Below are 26,340 nucleotides of genomic sequence, written 5' to 3'. Positions count from 1 at the left end.
TGCAGAAGAGCATCTCTGAATGCTCATGTTGAACCTTGAAGTGGATAGGCTACAGCCGCAGAAGACCATGAACACACACTCAGTGGCCACTTTATTAACTAGTAAAGTGGCCACTGAGTGTAGTCATAGAATACAATGAAGACTGATATAAATGGAGTCTGGGATTGTGGTGGGAAGTGAAAATGAAGCATTGCATCAGCAATAACCTTAATTACAAGGCAGGCTCAAAGACCTATATGTGTAAGGAAAGATCTTATGAATATAAGAAAGAACCAACTTAGAACAGAATTGGGGCATTGGTTGAGATGAGAGCTCAGCCTAAAAATGCTGAGAAAGCTGAAAAAGGCTCTGAGCCTATACTTGTTGCCGAGCAACTAGCAGTTAAGGACATGATTCACAGGCATTAGGGAACTGCAAGGAACATCCAATCTGTGCAGGATAAGTGGGAATAAAATCACTGACATGGGGGCTTCAGATATATCCGCCCAGACGGATGGGAACATCCTTTCTTTCCCTCTAATACTCAGCAGCTATTTTCCCAGGGTGAATATTATAGGATATCTTTATGACAGAGATAACTTTTGTAGTTGAGACTGATCCAGGTACAGGTGGATGGGACTAGGCAGAAAAACACGTTGGCATGGACTCTATGGGTCAAGTGCCCTGTTTCTATGCTATAGTACACTCTGACAGATCAGCGATCTGGAGTCTTTTGAGGAGGTTCAATGCCTAACTCTATTCACTGTCAGGAAAAGGATGCAGGTGCAGGCTGAATGGAAGATGACTGGATAGAGATAACGACAACATAAATGGGACAACACACACAAAATGCTGGAGGGACACTTTAAGTCAAGCAGCATCTATGGAAAGGAACGAACTCTCAACATTACGGGCCGAGACTCTTCATCAAGATGTTTGTTGGTTGGCAAGATGTAATGAGTGGCGTGTCACAGGGGTCAGGACTGGGCCCTCAACTTTTTACATTTTATGTAAATGGTGGCAAAGGTCTGGCAGATGGAGTACAATGTGGGAATATGTTCATTTTGGCAATAAAAGAACACTTAACCAGAATGGTCAGTGACTCTGGAACTCCGTGGTGCAGACCGTGACAAATTTTCAGACGGGGTATGTGGATTATTAATAAACGAGGGGAAGAAAGGTTACTTAGGGGTAGATAAGGTTACAATTTGATCAGCCAAGGTTTTTCCCAAACAGCAGAGCACATTGGAGAAGCTGAGTGCTTTTCCACTGTTCCACATTTAGGGCGGTATGGTATTGCAGGGGTTACAGCAAAAACACTGGGTTCATTTCTGCCGCTATCTGTAAAGAGTTTGTATGCTTTCCCCTGACCGCATGGGATTCCTCTAGGTGCTCCAATTTCCTCCCACAGTCCAAAAACATAAGGGTTAGGCAGTTAATTAACCATATGGGTGCAATGAGGCAACAAAGGCTTGCTGGCAGCCTGTTACCGTGCTGTATCTCTAAATAAAATAAGTAATTTGTACGTTCGTGTGATTGTGTACAAATAAAACCCTAACCATCATTAGTGTCTGACTGAAGCACAGACTTCCACATATGATCAAATCTTAAAGGGCCATTAGGCTAAAGCTTGCTCCCATTTCTTGCATGATATTCAGTGATGGCCCCTTGTACAGGACTTGTGTTATTCTTGTGCACAGGACTTGTGGCAGGAGCCTCTGGGAAGGTTCATGAGTTGTTTAATGATTTGTTATGTACCAAGCAACAAAAATGAAACCACATTCATCAGTATGATAACGTTAGGAAAAAGGGTATTTTCCACATTTGTTGGAACTGTATTTTAATATAGCTTGGAAAAAGTTTCCAATAAATTTACTACTTACTATAAATTTACTATTTTATTATTCATAACATATTATTATTATTGATTAAAATTATAAAACTACTATTTATGGTTAAACAACTTCAAGTTCTAAGTTTACTGTTTTATAAAACAAAGTGAGCTGGGATAAAGGGGGACACGAGATGAAAGATATGAATACATGATTAGATTAGCTTTATTTTACTAAGTTCAAAGTGAATTTTATTATCTAAGTACATATATGTCTCTTTATACAACCCTGATATTCATTTCCTTGTGGCCATATTCAAAAAATCTGTAGAATAGTAACTATAACAGAATCAATGAAAAACCGCCCAAATAGAGTGTTCAACCACAGTGCAGAAGACAATAAACTGTGCAAATACAAAAAGAAGAAACAATAATAATAAATCAACAAACAATTAATATCGAGAACATGAGATGAAGAGGCCACATGTACACTGAAGCATTGAAGCATGCAATGAAATGTGTTGTTTTCAATGACCAACACAGTCTGAGATGTGCTGGGGGCAGCCTGCAAGTGTCACCATGCTTCCAGTGCCCACATAGCATGCCCACTTACACTAATCCATATGCCTTTGGAATGTGGGAGGAAACCAGAGCATCCAGAGGAGACCCATGAAGTCACAGGGACAATGTACAAATCCCTTACAAATCTATTCCAATGGGATCAATGGCTGATGCTCCCTCAATGTTCAGTATTTCAACTGAGGTAAAGTAAAATCAACTGACAGAGCCAACAACAGGGCTTCGTTTTCAGATGAACTCAATGCCTTCTATGACCATCAAAACATGGAGGAACCATCACAAACTCACAGACCCCCAATGATCCTGTGATTTCAGTCTCTGAGACCAACATACAAGCAGCCTTCAGGAGGATGAACCCACAAAAAGCATCTGGCCCAGATGGGGTACCTGGCCAATTACTAAAGACCTGTGCTGATCAACTGGCTAGAGTGCTCACTGAAATCTTTAATCTCTTGCTTCTGAGGTTTTAACTGCTTCAAGCAGGCTTCAATTATTTTGGTGTCTAAGAGGAATGTGGTAACCTGCCTCAGTAACTGTCATCCAGTAGCACTTACATCCTCAATGAAGTATTTTGAGAGGTTGGTGATGAAACATATCAACTCCTGCCTGAGAAGAGACTTGGATCCGCTCCAGTTTGCCTACAGGAACAACAGATTCACAGCAAATGCCATTTCATTGGCTCTTCACTCACACTGGAACATCCGCATAACAATGATGCATACATTAGGATGCCCTTTATCTACTACAGCCTGGCATTCAATATTAACATCCCCTCAAAACTAATCAATAAACTCCAAGACCTTGGCCTCAATACCTCTTTGTGCAATTGAACCCTGGACCTCCTTACTTGCAGACCGCAGTCAATTTGGATTGGTAACAACATCTCTTCCATGATCTCCATCAGCATAAGTGCACCAGAGGGCTGTATGCTTAGCCCCCTGCTCTACTTTCTTTACACCTATTGTGTAATCCAGCACAGCTCAAAAGCCATATTCAAATTTGCTGATGACACCATAGTCATGAGCTGAATCAAAGGTGGTGACGAATCAGCCTACAGGAGGGAGATTGAGAATCTGGCTGAGTGGTGTCATAACAACAATCACTTACTCAATGTCAGCAAAACCAAGAAGATAATTATTGACTTCAGGAGGAGGAAACCAGGGGTCCAGTCCAGTCCTCATCGGGAGGTCAGAGTTGGAGAAAGTCAGCAACTTTAAAGCATGGCACTGCCTTTACTTCCTTAGGAGTTTGCAAAGATTCAGCATCACATCTAAAACTCTGACAATCTTCTATAGACGTGCAATGGAGAGTGCAATGACTGGCTGCATCATGACCTGTTATGGAAACACCAATGCCCTTGAACAGAAAATCTTACTAAAAATAGCTGATACAGTCCAGTGCATCATGGGTAAAGTCCTCTCCACCACTGAGCACATCTACATGAAACATTTTCGCAAGAAAGCAGCATCCATCATCAGGGATCCCGTTCCCACCCAGGACATATCCTCTTTTCACTGCCGCCATCAGGAAGAAGGTACAGGAGCCTCGGGGAACAGTTATTACCCCTCAACCTTGAAACACAGGGGATAGCTTCACTCAAATTCACTTGCTTCATCATTGAAATATTCCCACAACCAATGGACTCACTTTCAAGGGCTCTGCATATCATGTTCTTGATATTTTTGTGTATTTATTTATTTATTATTATAATTACATTTTTTATATATTTGCACAGTCTTTTGCGCACTAATTGAATGCCCAAGTTGGTGTGGTCTTTCATTGGTTTTATCATGGTTATTATTCTATTATGAATTTAATGAGTATGCCTGCAGTGTTGTATATGGTGGTATATATGCACTTTGATAATTAATTTACTTTGAATTTTGAACTAACCCAATATCTAGCCCATTAATTTAATATTTAAGCATAATACTTAGTATCACAAGCAGCATCTGTGGGGCAGGGGGGGGGGAAAGAATTGTGTACATTTCAGGTTAAAACCTGTATCAAGATATGATGTTATGGCATGGTATACCAAAGTAGGGTTTGTTAGAGTGCACTCCAAAATATTATATTTAGAGAAACAGCACAGTAACAGACCCTTCCAGCCCAATGAGTCCACATGTCAAATTACACACGTGACCAATTAATTCACCAACTAATTCTTTGGAATGTGGGAGGAAACCGGAGCACCATGTGATCCTGGGGAGAATGTCCAAAGTCCTTGCTGACAGTGGCAGGATATTATTTGGATAATGAATTAAATCTTGGCTTAGACTGTAAGTTTTGCTAACAAACAAGGGTGTGGAGAAGCTTGTGTTGTTCTGGTGAGCATTCTGGGCCAGGATGTGTGGCGATGCTTGCAAGCTTCCTCCAGCTCATCTTTAGGTGTGCTAGTTGTTAACACAAACAATGCATTTCACTCTATGTTTCCATGCACATGTAATAAATCAATCTGAAGCTGACTCTGACATTGGATGGAGTGTGTTGCAGGCAGTCAAGCCACCAGCACACTTTTTGTTTACCACAGCTGTGTTGGAAGTTTGTTATTGTGTTGAAGCATATTTTCAGAATGAAATAGTAAAGCATGTTGTGTAGAAGGTGTGAAAAGCAACTCCTATTCTCTATTACCACATTCCAGTCATCATAGAATATTACCATGATTACCCATATTACCTATTCTCTATTACATAGGAGCAGAAGTAGGCCATTTGGACTATTGAGTCCATTCTGCCATTCAAACATGGCCGATTTCTGATACCCCGTTCTCCTTCTTTCTCCCCTTAACCTCCACACCAATCAACAACCTGTCAATCTCTGCTTTAAAAACACCAAATGACTCCACAACAAATTCCACAGATTTATCACCATCTGCTTGAAGAAATTCCCCATCTCAGACTGTAAGGGACGTCCTTTTATTCGGATTTGATGTCCTTGGATCCTAAACTCTCATACTGATAGAGGCATTCTCTCCATATCCACTCAATCCAGACTTTTTGGTGAACACAGTGGAACAAATAAAGACAAATGACTTATACAATAGGTGAGGAGTTTACTCCTCAGGACATAGAAAGGGGGGGGGGGGGAGAGGAGGGGATTTGATAGAAGTATACAAAGTTATGAGGAGAGTAGATAGGGCAAATACAAGCAGGCTTTTTCCACTGAGGTTGGGCAAGACTAGAACTAGAGGTCATGGGTTATGGGTGAAAAGTGAAATATTTAAGTGGACATGAGAGGGAATTTCTTCACTCAGAGGGTGATGAGAGTGTAGAAAAAGCTGTCAGCAGAAAAGGCGGAATCAGGTTCTATTTCAAAATTTAAGAGAAATTTTGTTATTAGGTACATGGATGGGAAGGGCATAGTCTGGGTGCAAATCTATGGAACTAGGCAAATTAATAGTTAATGGACTAGATGGACCAAAGGGCCTGTTTATGTCAGGTACTATTCTACAACTAATTAGATTGATGAATGTTGAAGAATATTATTTCACACCTTTTAATAGAAACAATGAAACACAGAAAATATGAATAATTAGACTATTGAACCTTTGGACTACTCCACCACTCACCACAACCATGGCTGATCACCCAGGACCCTATTCCCATGTCTACCGATTCTACCTTGAGCAGTTGGAAATATATTTACCTCCTGTTCATTATATTTAACAACTGGGCACTACGGGACATCAGTGTCCAAAGTTCAATTACAGCACTACCTGTAAGGAGTTTGTATGTTCTCACTGTGACCGTGTGGGTTTCCTCCAGGTGCACTGGTTTTCTCTCACAGTCCAAAGGTTAGGAGGCCAATTGGTTATTGTTAAATAGGTGGATTGCTGGGCAGTGCAGCTTGGGAGTATTGTGTTCAGTTCTGGTTGCCTCGTTCAGGGAAGGATGTGGGAGCTTTAGAGGAGATTTACCAGGATGCTGCCTGGATTAGAGAGTATGTCTTATAAGGAATAGCTGAGTGAGCTCACACTTTGGAGCAATGAGAGATAACTTGATAGAGGTGTACAAGATGATAAGAGGCATCACAGAGTGTAGAAAGCCAGAGACTTATTTTCCCAGGCAGGAAATGGCTAATATGAGGAAACATGATTTTAAGGTAATTGTAGGAAAATATAAGGGGGTAATGTCAGAGGTACGTTTTCTACACAGAGAGTGGTAGGTGTGAGTAATGCACTGTCAAGTGTAGTGGTGGAGGCAGATACAGATACATTAGGAACATTTAAGAGACCTTTAAGATAGACACATGGATGGAAGAAAATGGAGGTCCATGTGGGGCGGAATGGTTAGATTGATCTTGGAGTGGAATAAAAGGTTATCAAAACTTTGTAAGAGCCTGTACTGTACTGTACTGTTCTATTTTCTATGTCAGAGTTAATGAGTGAATGGTTAGATGAATGAGATGACCAAACAAAGCACATTAGATGATAATAGATGTGCTCCATTTGGCTCCTATACCTCAGCAGCATCAATCACTGACAGAAATCAAATAGGATTTGATTTTACCACATTAGAAGGCAAACAACACACAAATCAGACAGTGCAGTGATGCGCAAGGAAAGCATTTCTTGTATAATGTAACTTTTTCTTGGAGAACCTTTCAAGGTCTTTGGAGAAGATGATCAGATGATGATAAGGGTAAGACTGTGACTTTATTGGCTGCTTGCAATGGGGATGATACACAGTTTCACAGTTTGCAAAGCAACTCATCATTCTGACAGATCCTTTCGGCCTTTCTTTTAAAGGCAAACTTGAAAATTGGGGGCCATCTTCAGAAATTGGTCCTGTCTGTCACTGGCTCTAGCTAACAACTGAACCAATAGTTTAAATAAATGTGTAAAATTAGCACTGCGCGAAGGCTGATAAAAAACAGCACTGGACAGGCATCAGTGTGGAATTTTATGCCAGGTTGAACTGTTAATAAGGAACTGCATTCCAGACATAACCAACTCGGTGTACGACCATATGATCAGTGAGTCCAGCACATGGGACAAAATAACTTGAATGTAGCTATCCTGATGAAGGGTCTCAGTCTGAAATGTCAACTGTTTATTCCTCTCCATAGATGTTTCCTGACATGCTGAGTTTCTGCATTATTTTCTGATTGTTATTCTGGATTTCCAGCATCTGAAGTATCCCTTAACTGTAGTTTCTTTTAAGTCTGATTTACTTTCAAAGTGATTTTAAATTTTGCAATTAATTCAAATTGAAAAGGAACTTCAGCATCTCTGAAGCCGTTAGCGAGCTGCAGCATTGCATGCTCACAAGGCTACAGCGGAAGCTCTCAAGCATTTCCCCCAAATAACAGCATGCTCCTGAGCACATACAGCTTTGTATACAACAGAATAGCCAGTGCTGAATGCCTGAAGCCTTAGTCTAGGAATAACTGTGGACTAAGAAGGGCTAATTAAGCAACTGCAATTGACAATAATGGCAGTTAAATTGCATTAAACAGATGAATGCAGTGTGCAAGGAAACATTTCATGAAAGGGTGTTAGGTAATGACAACATCTCCTCTGTGCACAAAGCCATGGACCCAATATTAAGTTTGTGAATCAAACTACATGCCAAATGTATTGAAGTTAACTTCTCCATTAAGCCTTAACATTACATTCACAGGGCAAACCTCCTTCCTCTTTTTCCATAGATAAACATTCAAGTCTCTATTCTTTACACTAATTTCCAGCAACTTTCATTGTCTGCTACCACAGCACTTGCTGTTCCCAGAAAATAACATGCAGTTGGCATAGTTCCAAAGTAGAAGCTATTAACATTTGGGTTTACTCCAATTACACTCCAAAGAAAATACTTTTTTCAATGTGTACTCGTAGTATCTTTCTTTTGCACAGTTTGTCTTCCTTTACACATTGGTTGTTTGTTGGTCTTTGTATATGTATAGTGTTTAGTGGTGTTCTATTGTGTTTCTACACTTTATTCTACTCTATTGTAATTCTGTAATTTCCTGTAAATGCCTGCAAGAAAATGAATCTCAAGGTATTATTTGGTGGCACGGTAGTTTAGTGGTTAGCACAATGCCTTACAATACAGGCAACACAGATTCCATTTCTACCGCTGCCTATAAGAAATTTGTACATTCTCCTCGTGACAGCATGTGTTTCTTCCGGGTGCTCTGGTTTCCTCCCACTGTCCAAAGGTGTACTGGTTGGTGGGTTAATTGATGATTGTAAATTGTCCCGTAATTAGATTGGGATTAAATCAGGGAATTGCAGGGAGGAAGGCCTATTCCATGCTGTATCTCAATGAATAAATAAATGTTAATATATAGTTTGATTTTAGTATTTCAATTCAACTTTATCCTAATTATATAATTAAATGCTAATTTTACTGGTGAAAGCAGGCCCTTGCACACCCAAGTTTAGGATTCAGAAGAGTGATACTGCACACTACATACATTTTTTAAAGACATTTTCAAACACTTTTGATTGCTTCCCAAGAATTCCATTGTCAATTTTTAATTGTCCCTATTGTCCTTGTTAATCAAAACTTAAAATAAATTAAATCCAAGCAGAGTAATGATAACGATGGAATGACTGTGATGGTCTTTCATTAGATTAGCCCAAGCTGTTTGCTATGGCACAGAAGCATTAGAAGATTCAAAGCACAAGACAGTTGCAATTAAATTCAGCAATGTAAATGGCACGGTATCAATGATTTCCCCATTTCTACATGCTGCAATTGTGATCAGAGAAGCTTCAGATAATTGAAACAAGGGTTTCAATGGGTTCCCTGTAATTCAACTCTTTTAACTGTATAGGAGACCATAGGAGAATACAACCATTAGATACAACAAAGCAGCATACATTATCAAGGTGTCCCACATGCTGGCCATACGCTCTTCTCACTACTACCATCAGTCGGGAGGTACAGAAGCCTTAGGTGCCACCCATACCACCAGATTCAGAAACCCTTCAACCATCAGGCTCTTCAACCAGAGCAGATAACTTCACTCACCTCAACTCTGAACTGAATCTATGTTCTAAAAATTCACTATCAAAGACTCTTAATAACCCATGTTCTCAGTTTTATTTAATTTTATTTGCACAATTTGTCTTCTTTTGCACATTGGTTGTCAGTCCTGTTTATGCATGGTCTTTCATAAGTTCTAATTTGACCATGTAATTTTTTTATTTTCTGATGAATGCCTGCAAGAAGATGCATCTCAAGGTTTTATAGCTTTATTTTATTTAGAGATACACCACAGTAACAGACCTTTCTGGTCCAATGAGCCCTTGCTGCTCAAATATACCCATTGTGACCAATTAAACTACGGAATCAATATGTCTTTGGTACTTGGGAGGAAAGAGGAGCATCCAAAGGAATCACATCATGGGGAGATCATACAAACTGTGGGAATTGAATCTGGGTCACTGGCACTGTAATAGCATTAACTTGGCTGCAATGCTACCCTGCCACCCTATGGTAACATATGGTATATGGCAATACATATGTACTTTAACATAAATTTGAGTTTGACTTAGAAACAAGAAACACATGAGCTATTAACTAGGGGATGCAGAAGGGTGTGGCAATCGGGAATATCTGTAGATGCCCACCGTTGTCTCATTCACAGGTACCCACTACATCTGAAGCTGTGAGAACTTTGTTTGGAGTTGAAATGAGTATTCACTGAAGAAAGAGTACTATGCAGCCAAACCTCTGGGACTTAAATTTTACTTGATGATCCCTCCTGAACAGACAACAAAAGCTGTGGAATTCTGCCATCCTGATGTGGGAATTTAGCACATGGAATGCATAGTCAGCAGGGAGAGGGAACAAGAGCAAGTGAAAGTGAGTGAAAAGAAAAGTCAAAGTCCATGAGTTCACTGAAGGCTGGAGGCCCGCAGGTGGTCTGTCCTGGAGTTGGAGGACTGTCTGTGTCTATGAGTGGATAAGTGTGAGGGAGGGAGGAATGAGGTTGTTGTACTGCTGAACATTGTTGAGCATGCTCTGTTGGCACTGAAATGTGTGGAAACACTTGCCCCCAGTACATCCTTAGGTTGTGTTGATTGATAACTCAAATGACGCATTTCACTGAATGTTTTGATGCACATGTAATAAATAAATCTGAATCTGAGGGAGAGAGGGTAAAGAAAAAAAGAGGAAAGGAATGAGATCATAGCCTGGTGAAAGGGGTCATGAAGTGGGGGGAAATGGTGTTTGTGGATGAACGCCAAGGGATTATGAGATTAATGGGAGGGGGTGATTTTAAACTGGTCTGCAACAGTTTTTATTTGTGCAATTTTTCTTTGTCAGTCTTTATCTGCTTATGGTAGTTTTCATTAAATTCTATTGTATTTCAATGAATCTTCAGGTAGTATATGGGAACGTACATACTTCGATAATAAATTTACTTCGAACTTTGAAGAGGGCAGCTCTAAAGATTCCAGGTAGTGACGAATTTACCTCACATGTTGACACGATGCTGATAAAACAAGGTGTCTTGGGTGCCCAAAACAACAGCTTCCAGGATACTCTGCTCCCAGGTTCCCATTTCTTTGGAGAGGGAACAACATCAGGTACACCCCACTATCCAAGCCTCAATCACTGAAACATTTGAGTTTCACTCACATAACACTGAAAAAAAAACAGCACTGTGCACTTGAAATTCCAGGCCTTAATTTCTACATGATAAATGGATAAAAACCTCTGGAATTTTCCAACCTACAACTAGGAATACAGGGGATTTCAGTTCTGTCATCTTTGCACTCCAGATTACTGAAACCTCGGGAAAGTATGTAACTGAGAATTCAAGGTAAATAATAGCTCTAGGCAAGGGATTCCCAAACATTTTTAATCCATGGAGTCTGTCGACCCCAGATTGGGAACCCCTGATCTCGGCATTCTAGATATAGAAAAATCATAAACTCTCCTTTATAACTGGATTTACAATTTTGTTGAAATTTACAGCAGAGGAAATCTTTATCCTTCATAAGTGTACTTGTATTCTGCCACAAGTTCTGAACACCAATGGTCAGCATAAGCCACCTGTCAGGATACATGGTTCTGACCAGTTTGCTTCACTATTGAGATGGATGTGAATGAGATGGAGTGAATATGAACAACAGATCACAGAAAGGAAGAATGAACAGTGCATGCATCATGCTTTTCATAATCAACCTCTGCTCTGTGACAATGCCACATAACTGCAAAACCCAGCCATAATCTTCAATATGCAATCAGATAAAGATTAAAGTTTAGTTTTATTTGTCACATGTACATTGAAACTTACAGTGAAATGCATTGCTTGCATCAAATTAAATAAGTGAGGATTGTGCAAGTGTTACCATGCTTTTAGCGCCAACATACAGTAGTGTGCCCACAACTCACTAAACCTAACCGGTACATCTTTTGGAGTGTGGGAGGAACATACTCACCTATGGGGAGAAAGTAGAAACTCCTTACAGGCAGCGGTGAGAATTGAACCCCAAACTGTGTTGTGCTAACCACTACACTACTGTATTGCCCCCTGCTCTTCTAGAACACAGGATGGTCATTATGAATGTTTGTGGATAGCAAGTGGATCCAGATGCAATGCTACATGTGGATCTCTTTAGCTGCAGCAGTTTCGTGTTTAGCTTACACAGACATTCTCACCCAGTTTTAGACAATAGAAGCAATCAGACAAGAATCTGAAAGCATATCAGAGCCCTAATGAAAGGCTGTATTCCCAAGGGTTTTCATAGAAAGGTCAGAACAAGAGACATTATGCCCTTGACTGACACTAATGATAGTATGTCATTTATTCTAAAGTTGCCATGGAGTCAGACGACATGGAATCAGGCCATTTGGCCCAACTTCCTCATGCTGTCCAGGATGTCTATCTGAACTAGAGCTTTTTGCCTGCATCGGTCCACATGCCTCTAATCCTTTCTTATTCATGTACCTGAGTTAATGTCTTTTAAACATTGGAATTTACTATCCCAAGAAGTATAAATTGGACTCTTGACTTCACAATCTACCTTGTAAAGACCTTGCACCTTATTGTTTACCTGCAATGCACTTTCTCTTGCATTGTTATTGTTTTACCTTGTTCTACCTCAATGCATTGTGTAGTGATCTAATCTGTATCAACAGTGCGCAAGATAAGCTTTTCATTGTATTTTGCTATAATGTTTGTGACAATAATAAACCAATTCCATAGAGTCAAAGAGAGGTACAGCACAGAAACAGGCTTGTCAGCCTATCTAGTCTATGCCAAAACCAATTATTTTATGATTATTCCAATTCCAATAATTGTACACTCCTTTATGACTTTCTAAAAGCCCTTTAAACATTGTGATTGTACCCTCCTTTATGGCTTCCTCTGGCAAGTCAATCCACATATCTATCACCCTCTATATGAGAAATCATCCCTTCAGGTCCCTTTTAAATCTTTCCTGTTAAATCTTGTGTGGCTCTCTTAAATCATATCATGTTACATTTCAGTAAGTCGTCAACCACAGAACAAAACACAAATAATCACACTGCTTTTCCCACTTGTGACTATCCTGCCAAGTTTCATATGCTTCATTGAGACTATATGAGAAGAATTAGACCATTCGGCCAATCAAGTCTGTTCCACTATTCTGTCATGGCTGAATTTTTCTTTTCTCAACCCTATTCTTCTGCCTTCTCCCCAAAACCCTCACCTTACCCTTTAAGACCCAGATCAAACTCTGATCATCTCTCAGTCAGAGATCCTTAGGAAATGGCACTTTCATTTCCTAGATCAGAGGTTCCAAACCTTCTTTATGACATTGACCCCTACCATTAACTGAGAACCCCAGATTGGGAACCCCTGTTCAAAGACAAATGCAGCAAGGATATGGGGTCTTCAGCCCAACCAGTCCACGCCAACCACAGTGTCCATCCAGCTAGTCCAAATTTCCTGTGTTCAGCCCAGATCCCTCCAAGATCCACCCCTTGAAGTCCTTCTTCAAGGATACCATTGTGCCTACCTGAACCACCTCCTCTGGCAGCTCATTTTGTAAACTCATCACCTTCTTCATGAAGAGGTTGTCCCTTGGGGCCCCTTCCCCTCTCACACTAGATCTAAAACTCCTGAGTTTTAGTCTCTCCTGCCTTGGGGAAAAGACTATTACCATCCACCTTGTCTCTCCTCATCATTTTAAACATCTCAATATGGTGTTCCCCCCCCCACCAATTCTCCTATTTTCATGGAATAAACACCCAGCCTGGCCAGCCTCTCCCTAAACTCAGGGCCTCTAGTCCAGACAAAATCGTTGTAAATCTTTTCTGCACTCTTTCCAGTTTAACTACATCTAGAATTAACCAGGGGAATGTCCTCTGAACTGCTGCAATTGCAGGTAGCTCCCTCCTTAAATGAGGAGACTAAACCTGTCCACAGTACTACAGGCAAAATCTCAGGGATATGCTATATTCCTGTTGCAAGCTTTCTGCTCCATCCCTCTATTAACTCCGCTCACCTTCCTGACAACCCTTGATGTTAATTTTAAATTTCTTGTCAAGAACAGCTAGGTCTCTCTGAGCAACATTAATCACCCTTGCACTATTCTGCTTTCCTACCCTTCCCTCCAATGTACTTTGCATTTCCCCATGCTATATTCCATTTGCGCTGACTAAACCTGCTTTAATCCCTCCGCAAACTCTCACAACTTCCTTTCCTACCTGTAACTTCCCTATTAGTTACCTGTGCTTGGACAGGCTATCTTCGTCGTGAATTAGTCTCAAAACCCGGCTGGTCCCTGTGCCAGTAGACATGTAGCTTTGGTACTGAATGAAGCTACATCAGAAGGATCTACATATCTGCCTGTGAAACTGGTAACTAATTCTATATTGTTACAAACAACAGTTTGAGCCCTCGCGTCAATGCTGCCCTCCAGTATTCACTCAGTGGCAGACGAGTTGGAATGCCTTCCGTCTGCCGCTACACTAATGCATGATGAGGACTACTGCACCATCAATTTACAAGCTATGACACTTAGGTTCTTGGGCTATATATATATTTTATGACTGTATGTTTTTCGTAACTATATGTGCTGCGTGTGAATGTTGGTAGTGTGGTTTGCCCCTTGGCCCTAGAGGAACGCTGTTTTGTATGGATGCATTCATGTTTATAGCTGAATTAAACTTGCACTTAACCTTAACTTAGAGGAGCACACAATAAATTCATGCAAAATATGATCGCATTTGTGGAAGCGAGTGGTCCTGAATTATTTTCATCTGGAGAGCAAGCAGGTATGACAGAAGACACGCAAATGAAATTCGTGCTCATCGCCATTTGGTGAAGTTAGCACAACTGCACTCATTTTTGGATCAAGGAAGATTTCATTTATTTCTCTTACCTGCTCACCGTCCCTGAAAGTGTGGCTCCCTTTCATCCAGGTAATGGTTGGTGTGGGATCACCTTTGGCCTCGCAGGTCAGTGTAATCTGAGATTCCAGCTCCACCACTGTCTTATTTTCCGCATAAGTAATTTCAGGTTTCACTAAATTAAAAAAACAAATTAAATTGTAGCTAATCTTACAAGAGACACCCTTTATCAATGGGTTACAATAATGAGACTTGTGAGTATAATTTGGTAGATTAAGATTAGATTTATTTGTCATATGTACATCAAAACATTTAGAGAAATGCATCATAAACACAAGAGATTCTGCAGATGTTGGAAATCCAGAGCAACACACACGCAGAATGCCAGAGGAACTTAGCAAGTCAGGAAATGAATAAACAGGTCTCGACCTGAAGTGCTCTACTGAAGGAGCTTGGCTATTAATTCATTTTCATAGATGCTGCCTGACCTGCTGAGTTCCAATAGCATTTTGTGTAAAATGTGTCATTTCTGTGAACGACCAACACAGTCCAATTAAATGGTGGGTGCAGCCCACAACTGTCACCATGCTTCCAGTACCAATATATCATGCAAACAACTTACTAAACATACGTTTTTGGAATATGAGAGGAAACCAGAGCACCCAGAGGAAACACACGCAGTCAAGGGGAGAAAGTACAAACTCCTTATAGACAGAGGTGGAATTGATCCCAGGTCACTGGCATTGCAGAGTGTTTATGCCAACCTCTACACTACTGTAGTAAAGTACTTGGTAATGAAATATAACCTGCAATGTAACCTTCTAATAAAATTAACGGGACTTTAATTGAAGCTGTGCCAATCTGAAGTTCCCTTCACTGGGTAACCATTATTGCATAAGAGCCCTTGACTCACGAAACAATTGCCCCAACTGCATTAATCTATGAAACACAGCCTCTCGAAGACCTCTGTTTTTAAATAAATCAAAATATACTTCATTCATAAATTTTAAAAAATTACAAAAATAAACCATGCAATGCCTTTTCATTCTTACTTTTATGGTTAATGTGTTATGTACTGTTTTATTACATTCCTTAAAACCGACAGGACTGTTCCCAGCCATGTGGACCCTTGGGATGGTATATTCCTACAATAATTGAGTACCTTCCTTACCCAAACCGGCCCCTCCCTGTCCAGAGCAGAAGCCCCCTACACCACTGAGCCCCTGCAGTGGCTGCACCAAGCTTCAGCACATAACTGTACTCCTGCAGACTACGAACATCTTGATGTGCTGGAAGACCAAAGGGTACCTTTCATCTACAACAGCTCCAGTTTGTTGCTGACATATATCCTTAGGGGAAATTTGATTTGTACTCTATTACGAAGTGAAAATATTAGACTCCCATCATCTTCAGCAGCCTTAACTGATAATTTGCCATTTAAGTTATTCTGGGGGAGGTGGGGTGCAGTATGCTCAATGTTGAAAGCAATCACTACGTGTATTTTAATAATATGAATTAAAATCTCATTGACGTGAGGATAAATTTTAGTTCCTAGAGCATCAGTGCATTATGTTAGTCAATGGAAGACTCTGAACCAGGGGCTAGGGACCAATTTTTAAGCTAGGGGTCCATGGAACCCAGGCAGGAAACCCCTGCTCGAATCAAAGTTCAAAGTAAATTTGTTATCATAGTAGGCACTGTATATGTCACTATATACTACCATAAGATCCATTTTTGTGCAGGCGTTCACAGCAGAAAAAAGAAATACTATATTGTGCAGTTTATTATATTATAAAAAAGACTACACTCAAAGACTGACATAAAATCAATGTGCAAATACAAACAATAAATTAATAAGTAACACCAAGAACATGGGTTGTACAGTATGGTCATCGGTGGTCAGGTGACACCAGCTTTGGAGTTCATAGAACCACTGAGTCAATCGACATGGAAACAGGGCATCTATGTCCAAGTTGACCAAATTGACTCATCATATCAATCTCATCTTTCAGCACTTGACCTGTAGACTTTTTTGCTTAGGCACCTTAAGGACTCTTCTAGGCACTTACTAAATACTATCAGCAACTCTGCTTCTACCACTGAACGAGAAAAGATCCCCCTAAATCTCTAACCTCTTTCCCCTTACCCTACACCTATGCCCTCAAATAATATTTAACTCTGAGCCAAGTTTTTTACAGTCTACTCTATTTATTCCCCACATATTTTTTCACATACCTCAATCACATCCCTTTTTTACTGCCTTCGGTCCAATGTAACAGACCCAGTCTCTACAGTCTCCCTTCATAACTGAAACACTGCTTCCCAGGTAACACGGTAGAAAAGAGGTTAGTGCATCACTTCACAGCCCCAGTGATTGTCGATCTGGATTCAATTCCTGCCGCTGTCTGTAAGGAGTTTGCACATACCCCTGTGACCATGTGGGTTTCTTCTGGGTGCTCCGGATTCTTCCCACAGCCCAAAGATGTACAGTTTAGGGTTAAGTCAGTTCTGGCCATGCTATGTTCGTGCCGGAAGCATCACTGTATGTTTTAACATTTTGATGCACATATAACAAATAAAGTTAATCTTTAATTCGAAGGAATCTCCTCCATGTCCTCAATGCTAGCATTTATTCAGGAGTTAAGGAATTATGTGAATACAGCAGATAACAATTCAAAGGAGAACCAGTCTTCAGGAAATAAAAGCTGCTCACAATTTAAATTCAACTTATATTCTGTGGCTAGTGAAACCAGTCACTGGTTGTAGAACATTCTGATTCTGTGTCATTGAAATAAGGCAGGGGAAGACAATAGACGTATATTCATAAGTGCAAGAAATCCAGAGCAACACATACAAAATGCTGGAGGAACTCAGCAGGTCAGGTAGCATTTATGGCAAGGAATTGGTCATAACTAAAAGCTTCAGAAAGAGATCAAGACGGTTACAGGTTCCGTGTGGCTCAGTTTTAGTCAACTCTTTCCAGCCTATCACATCTTCCCTACAGCGTTTGGCCAATTCAGACTTCTGAACCAAGGTGATGTGGTTGACTTCAAATTAGCCTCTGAAACAGCCCAGTAACTGACCAGGCTGAGGATAATAGGATGGACAATAACCACTAGCATCGCTGGTGAAACTGTCATTTGGTGAATTAATCAATTCTAAAAAATCTTTACTTAAGAGATGCAGCATGGTAACAGGCCTATTTTGGCCCAGCGACCCTGTCCATCCATTAACACTCATGTGACCAATTAACCTTAAACACGAGAAATTCTGCAGATGCTGGAAATCCAGAGCAACATGCAGAAAATGCTGGAGGAACTGAAAAATTGCACGAACTTGGCCATTCAACCAGTGTGCAAAAGACAACAGACGATGCAAATACAAAAAGAAATAAATAATAAAACATAAATATTCAATAAATATCAAAGAGTCCTTCAAAATGAGTCCATTGGTTGTGTGAACATTAAAATAATGGGGCAAATGAAATTGAGTGAAGTTATCCCTTTTGGTTGAAAATTCATTGATTCTATTGTATTTCTTTGTATTTACTGTGAATGCCTGCAAGAAAATGAATCTCAGGGTTGTATATGTGACATATATGTACCTTAATAATAAATTTACTTTGAACTTTGAATATAAATCTACTTTGCTTTAGTGTAGAAACTAATACAGTTGACTATTTGGTAGCCAACCCTCACTTCACATTCACTCTCATTTAACTGTGAAAATTTTTACCAAAAACTTGGAGTGTGATTTCCATCTCAAAGTCACCGGCCTTATTCTGGGCAATACAGATATATTCTCCATCGTCCTGCTTTCCGACCTTGTTTATTGTCAGTTCGGATCCATCTTCGCTCAGAGAGTATTTATCGCCATCTGCTGTGATCATAACATCGCCTCTGAAATACAAATCAGAAGGAACTGGATTAGAATAACAACTCTCCACCAAAATATCTAAAACTTCACTATAAGAAAGCTTCACTATAGAGAGCATCCTTTCTGGGAACATCAGAGCGTGGTAAGGCAATTGCTCAGCATGTAACCACCACATCAAAACTACACGTTGACAAATACAGTACTGTAAAAAAGTCTTGGGCAAGTCTTAGGCAAATAACAATTATTTTGTTCCCCGATACACTTGTGTACTGGAAATGACATTAAACAATCTTGAAACTTGAATCTGCCTCTGTTTGGTTGATATCCCTCCAAATCATACAATAATCTACAACATAAACAGGGGAGATTCTGCTGATGCTGGAAATCTAGAGCAACGCACACAAAATGCTGCAGGAACTCAGCAAGTCAGGCAGGCAGCATTTATGGAAGGGGAATAAACTGTCAATGTTTTCGGCCAACTTCTGAACTTCCAGTAATTGCCCCCCACTTTCACCATTCCCCATTCCTGTTTCCTCCCTCTCCTATCTCCTTACCTGTCCATCACCTCCCTCTGGCGGTCCTCCCACTTCCCTTTCTTCTATGGTCTTCTACCCTCTATCAGACTCCTCGTTCTCCAGCCCTTGATTTCCTTCATGTCGACTTCCCAGCGCCCTCCTCCTCCTACTTTCACCTATCACCTACCACCTTGTACTTCTTCCTCCCCTCCCCCTACCTTCTTACTCTAACTTCTCATCTTTTTTTTCCTGTCCTGATGAAGGGTCTCAGTCTGAAATGCTGACTGATTACTCTTTTCCATTGTCGCTACATGGTCTGCTGAGTTCTTCCAGCATTTTGTGTGTGTTGAGATGATAGGTGAGACCAGTTGAGGGGGGAAGGTGGATAGGTGGAGGAGACAGAAATGAAGTGAGAAACTCGGAGATGATATATAATAAAGGTAAAGGGATGAAGAAACAGGAATCTGAGAGGAGAGGACAATGGGAGTAAGGGAAGGAGGACGGGTATGATATTGTGGCGACCCATTTCCTAGCGTATCCGAACCGACTCACAATTAGATAGCCTACGGGGGTTTGCGAGCACAGAGCTTTGGAGCCTCTGCGCCATGGGGGGGCCGGTTGACAGAGGCTTAAAAGTGAGGCTGAAGTTTTCGAATAAAGTTTTTTCCTTCGACTGCAGTTACCGACTCCGTGTCGTAATTTTAGCGCTGCGTGTAGCACACCGCTACAATATAACATTTTATATTCTTTAAAACTCATTTTATACTCAATTGCTTCAATACAATCTTTGGAGATTAAATGAGTCATAGTTAAATTGGCCAACATAATTTTTGGAGAAAACCAAATAAGATCTTACTAAACTCTTTGAAATAATGCCAATTTCTTTTTCTGTCACAGCAATTCTGTCAAATTAATTCATATAAGCTGCAAAAAACACATCAGAATTCACATTATAGCAATCAAAGCCATTTTTATCTTTTTTCTAATGTCTGTATACACTCAGTATCAGAATCAGATTTATTATCACTGACAAAGATTCAGTGGCCACTTTATTAGGTTCACCTGTTCATTAATGCAAATATCTAATCAGCCAATCATGTGGCAGCAACTCAATGCATAAAAGCATGCAGACACAGTCAAGAGGTTCAGCTGTTGTTCAGATCAAACATCAGAATGGGGAAGAAATGGAATTATTGTTGGTGCCAGATGGGGTGGATTGAGTATCTCAGAAACTGCTGATCTCTTGGGATTTTCATTGACAGCAATCTCTAGAGTTTAGAGAATGATGTAAAAAAAATCCAGTGAGTGGCAATACTGTGGGCGAAAATGACTTGTTAATTAGAGAGGACAGAGGGGAATGGCTGGACTGGTTCAAGCTGACAGGAATGTGATAGTAACTCAAATAGCCACTTATTACAATAGTGGTGATAACAGCATCTCTGAATGCACAACACATCAAACTTCAATGTGAAGTGGATGGGCTACAGCAGCAAAACACCACAAACATACACACAGTGGCCACTTTATTAGGTACAAGAGGTATAAATAAAGTGGCCACAGTGTATAAGAAATAGTTACTTTATTATAAAAGTAATTCAATTGCAAACAAACTTTTATTTGCCTTCTATTGTCAGACATGATGACAAAGAGTAACACTGGGTTTAAATTAGAAATGAATTTACTGAGGCAAACTTGAAGAGCCACAATTACTTATCGTTAGCTGAAAACAGTGATTTGTGCTTTTGACAGCAAATTGACAGTAATGAACTCAGCACAGTGCAGAATATTCACCAAGAATCATGTGTCTGAGGTGCTGAATGCATTGTAAATGCAAGATCTGTTATCAGAAGTCAGGTTACAATAAAATGTTAGAAATTCAATGAAAATATATCCTTCAACCCTGTTTTAAGCCACATAAACTAAAGAAACTGTGCATTAAAGATTAGCTTTATTTGTCACATGTATATCGAAACATAGAGTGAAATGCGTCTTTTTTAATGCAGCCTGCAAGTAGCGCCATGCTTCCAGCTTACCCACAACTCACAAACCCTAATCCATACACTTTTGGACTGTGTTAGAAAACAGGAGCACCCAAATGAAACACACATGGTCACGGGGAGAATGTATAACTCCTTACAGACTGCAGTGGGAACTGGAGCCTGATCGGTGATCGCAAGAGCTGGAATGTGTTGTGTTGACCACTATGTCATAGTACCACCCTAACATTGTAAAGTGACTGCTAACATTTTAAGTATATATTGTCTTGCTGTATCATTGTGAAGTATCAGCAGGTGGCTGACCGATATACCTAAAATTCCACAAAGCTTTAAGTTTGAAATAATTAGAACCAGAGACTTGATTCAACCCATTCCTGGCAGTCCACCCCATCTATGCCTCTTATCATCTTGTACACCTTTATCAAGCTACCTCTCATCCTCTTTCGCTCTAAAAGCAAAAAGTCCTTGCTCACTCAACTTCCACATAAGACACGCTCTCAATACCATGTAACATTCTGGTCAATCTTCTCTACATCCTCTCTAAACTTTCCACATCCTTCCTATAATGAGGCAACCAGAAATGAATACAATATTCCAAGTATCGTCTAACCAGAGTTTTATAGAGCTGCAACATTATCTTGTGGTTCTAGAACTCAATCCCCAGACTAATGAAGACCAACACATCATATGCCTTCTTACCCATCCTATCAACTTGAACTGCAACTTTCAGGAATTTATGGACACAGAGAAGTTTCAACCCACAGAAATCAAGAGGCTGCAGAGAGGCAGTGAACACAGCACAAACCATCACAGGCCCAACCCTCCCTACCATTGACGTCATCTACAAGAGGATCTCCTAGAGGGCTGCCATTTTATTTCCAGTCCCCATTCCTACACCAATGGGTGTCTCTCTATGCCCTTCTCCACTTCCACAATGAGACTAATTGCAAAATGAAGGAACAGCACTCACACTTTTCCTGCACAGTCTCCAGCTTTGTGGCATGAACACTGAAATCTCAAACTTCTGGTATTACTCTCCCTCTGTCCCTTTTCTCTTTCCTCCTGATTAACTAGTCATCCCTGACTCAATCCCTTTCCCCACCTACACTGTGCTTCTTCCCAACACCCACACAATCTCTTTCACCGGTTCCTCTCCCAACCACCCTCCCTTTCTTCCACATTGCACCTTCCCCGCCTATCAGATTCCATCACTTTCAGATCTTATTCACTTCCACCTCTCACCCCCTAGCTTTTCATACCACTCTGTTCTCCCTCCTCCATCTGCCGATCACCCTCTTCACCTGGCTACACCTACTGTCTGCCAACTCCTGCTCCACCCCTCATCCTCACATTTTTATACTGGCTATCTCCCCTCCTGCAGTCCAAATGAAATGTCTTGTCCCACCTCTCGTGCTCACTTTTTTAGGCAGATAGATAGGTAGATACTTTGTTGATCCCAAAGGAAATTACAGAGTCACAGTAGCATTACTACTGCATAAATACAAATATTAGAAGAGCAGTGAGAAGAATAAAAGATATATTACCACAAACAGTCTAAGGGGGGTGGGGGGGGGGCGAGGGAGTTATCACTTCCCCAGCTATAGGTTGACTCATTATAGAGCCTAATGGCTGAGGGTAAGAATGACCTCATATAGCGCTCTTTTGGAGCAGCACAGTTGTCTTAGTCGATTACTAAAAGTGCTTGCCTGTTCAGCCAAGGTGGCATGCAGAGGGTGAGAAACATTGTCCAGAATTGCCAGGATTTTCTGGAGGGTCCTTTGTTCTACCACGGCCTCCAGTGTGTCCAGCTTGTCTCCTATAACAGAGCCAGCCTTTCTAATCAGTTTTTTGAGCCTGTTGGCATCAACCATGTTGATGCCATTGCCCCAGCATTCCACCACATAGAAACTTGTACTGGAAACATCAGAGTGGTAGAACATGTGAAGGAGAGGTCTGCGTACTCCAAAGAATCTCAGTCTCCTCAGGGTGTATAGGCAACTCTGGACCTTCTTGTTGGTGCTCCACTGAAGTTTGTTGTCCAGATGTCCCCCCGGGTACTTGTCGGTCCTCACCACATCTACGTCCTCACCATATACTGGCTAACTCCCTCCTTCAGTCTGGATGAAGTGCCCTGACAGCTGTTCATTTCCCTCCATACATGTTGTGTTCTGCTCCAGACTCCAGTATCCGCAGTTTCCTGACTCCCGTCTTGAACAGACCCGCAAATTGCTAATCATATCTCAGCAACTAAACACTACTGACCACTTCTCTGATACCTTTTTCTTCCTAATGTTGTGCTTTGATATTATTTTTCTTCACCATTTTGTATGTTTCATGTACACTCAGTGGCCATGTTATTAGTTACCTCCTGCACCTAATAAAGTGGCCACTGAGTGCTATGTTCATCCTCTTCTGTTGCAGCAGCCCATCCACTTCAAGATTTGATATGCTGTTTGTTCAAAGATGCTCATCTGTACATGACTGTTGTAACATGTACTATCAAACAAACCAACCAACTCCACCTAGAGACAAAGTACAGGCCAGGGAGGAGCTAATCCTGTGTGTCGCGCCTTCCATCCAATCCAAGGTTTCAAAGTCAGAAAGTATTTTCTGTTCTTTATTAAGAAACTAGTAAAACAAAAATCTTGAAAAAACAAATGAAACTAAAACTAGCAATGCAATGAAATGAACAGTCTTAGTGTAATAAACGTACTTAAGCTTTCTTCAACATAATTAAATGTAATTAAGCTTTTTAAAATGTAATTAAGTGATATTTAAGTGATTTTAAGTAGTCAACAAAGAAAATATCATTCCCAGCTGTCTCTAACTCTGTCTAAAGACTAAGCTTTAATACGTAACTGAACCTTTTCGCTTTACCCCTCCACATGACTAATGACCTCACTAACAAGGCATTTTTGCCCACAGAACTGCTGCTCAGTGGATGTTTTTTGTTTTTTGCACAATTCTCAGTAAACTCCAAACCTGAGATTCCCACTGTGGACAGTTACATGTTCTAAGGGGTGTTAGGGGAAATAGAATTTGAGGGGCCATTCGAGATTCTTGGGGGAGGGTGATCAGCAGCATCCAAAATTGACACTAGATCTGACCAACCATATCAACTCACTGCCATTGTCAACATCCAATAGGCATTCCCAGTTTATGTTAATTTTTATCTTAATTTAGCCCTGTACGATTTCTGAGTCTGAAGGTGGTGAAGCCTTGAATTCTAATCCTGCTAAGAAAGAAAAACTACAGAAAGTGGCTCAATACAGTGTTACATACCTGGAGTGTGGTTTTATTCTGTTCCCATCAGAATGATGCCCCATGTGTCTTATTTGTAATACTGTACTGTCTAATGAAGCCATGAAACCATCAAGATTGCAGGAACACTTCTATAAAAGACACCCTGAAAAGGCTACTTATGGTTTTACTCAGTTCCAGAAGATGAAAGAAGCATTTGAAAAGTGTTGCATTTGAGTCATTTGACAAGAAAGCTAAAAATAATCTTGATAGTGGTCTCATTGTTCCTTATAACATTTCCAAAATGATAGCAAAGTGTGGAAAATCTCATACCATTGGTGAAAGATTAATGATGCCTGCTGTATCAGAAGTGTTCTCAACTATTCTCAAAATGAAGACCAGTATTTTAAAATCAATTCCTCTGAGTAATAATTCTGCAGATCGTCATTTTGTTGAAATGAATGAAGACATTGAGTATCAACTATGCACAGAGCTGTAAAAAGCAGAATTTGGGATACAACTGGATGAGCCAACTGTGTGAGACAATGAGGCATTGTTAATGGCATATGTATGGTTTATCAAAACTGGAAACATTTATGAAGTGATACTCTTTTGTAAAAAAAATATAAACAATTATCAACACAGAATCAATCTACAATCTACAAAAACTCAGCCAGTGACTTTTTTCAAGCATGACTCTTGTAATATCTGTTATCAACAAAATTAAAGCTCATCCATTAAATAGAATTATTTGCCAGTTATGCCAAGATAACGATGAAGAGTTTGAATGCTTGCTTCTTCACACTGAAGTGCATTGGCTATCAAAAGGCTTCTGCTTAAAACATTTCAAAGTCGGTATGAGCTTGGGAAACAAGATAGAACTATATGGAGATGTGGCATACCTAGCTGATCTGTATGACAAAATGAACATTCTAAATATGAAACTGCAGGGTGAGAATTTCAAGTTAAACCAGGCAAAAGGTGCAGTGTACATTTTTGGAAAATTGGAAACATGTAAGCAAAACATTGGGAGAAGAATGTTCTCACAGTTCCCCTGCATGGAATGTATGGCACTCTCTTTCACCAATGGTGATTTGCAAGAGTCCTGCTGACACCTGCAATCACTGAAGGATTTTCAGAATCAATTCAAGGACTTGAATGATCTGGAAATTCCGGACCGGGAAATTAATCCATTTCTTTGCAACGTGGAAAACATGAAGTGAGCTTGTGAGAAAAAATTATCGAAATTCAGAATGATGAAGAAGCAAAAATGTTTGTCAAGAATGCCGGCTTTTATGGTATGTGGCTACACTGTCATAAGAAGTTTCCTGGTCTTTGGAGAAGAGCTAAACTTCTCTTCATTGCATTTCCATCCTCCTACCTTGTTGAAAGAGACTTCAGTGCAGTGAATGACACACTCATAAAAAACTGAAACCGCTTGGACATTGTTACACGTGGGGACTTAAGGCTTTTGCTGTCACAACTTGAACCAGATATTTAACTCTTACTAAAAACCATCAAGCTCAAGGATCACATTGATATCAAAGCTGCTGCACAGTGTACAGGTACTGTGTAAGATAGGTTTAAAGACAAATAAACATTGAAACCAGAATCATTTTTCTCACGTTCACATATGGTAGAAATGTTGTTACACTATGGGGGCACCGGAAAGTATACTGTACCTAAGAGGGGCACTAGCAAGTATGAAGGTGCTTTGGGGGGTGTTGGCAAGTATGAACGTCCTTTCGGGGGACGATGGGCTAAAGAAGGTTGGGAAACACTGCTCTGGACTGTTGTACATGAAAATCCCAGAAGATCAGCAGGCACAAAGCAGCACCCCATCTGGCACCAACAATCATTCCATGGTCAAAGTCACTTAGATCACATTTCTTCCCCATTCTGATGTTTGGTCTGAACAACAACTGGACCTCTTCACAATTTCTGAATGTTTTTTGCATTCATTCACTGCCACATGATTGGCTGGTTAGATATTATATTTTCATGAACCAGCAGGTGTGTGGGTATAC

General features: G+C 40.4%; 1 protein-coding gene across 12 annotated transcripts in view; it reads right to left on the bottom strand.

The window, feature by feature from the left end:
• The window catches only part of LOC132385203 (neural cell adhesion molecule 1-like), a 786,620-nt gene that overhangs the window by 317,182 nt on the left and 443,098 nt on the right, over positions 1–26,340 (bottom strand). For all 12 annotated transcript variants that reach the window (XM_059957108.1, XM_059957113.1, XM_059957106.1 and 9 more), the window contains exons 7-8: positions 18,421–18,584; positions 14,718–14,860 (exon numbers count right to left, since the gene is read on the bottom strand). In XM_059957108.1, coding sequence (XP_059813091.1) covers positions 14,718–14,860; positions 18,421–18,584 — 307 coding nt within the window. The remainder of the gene's footprint in view (positions 1–14,717; positions 14,861–18,420; positions 18,585–26,340) is intronic.

The sequence above is a fragment of the Hypanus sabinus genome, chromosome X2, assembly GCF_030144855.1.
Source record: "Hypanus sabinus isolate sHypSab1 chromosome X2, sHypSab1.hap1, whole genome shotgun sequence".
NCBI classification, from domain to species: domain Eukaryota; kingdom Metazoa; phylum Chordata; class Chondrichthyes; order Myliobatiformes; family Dasyatidae; genus Hypanus; species Hypanus sabinus.
The sequence above is the reverse complement of the archived record's forward strand: the minus strand, read 5'-3'. Positions and strand labels throughout refer to the sequence as shown.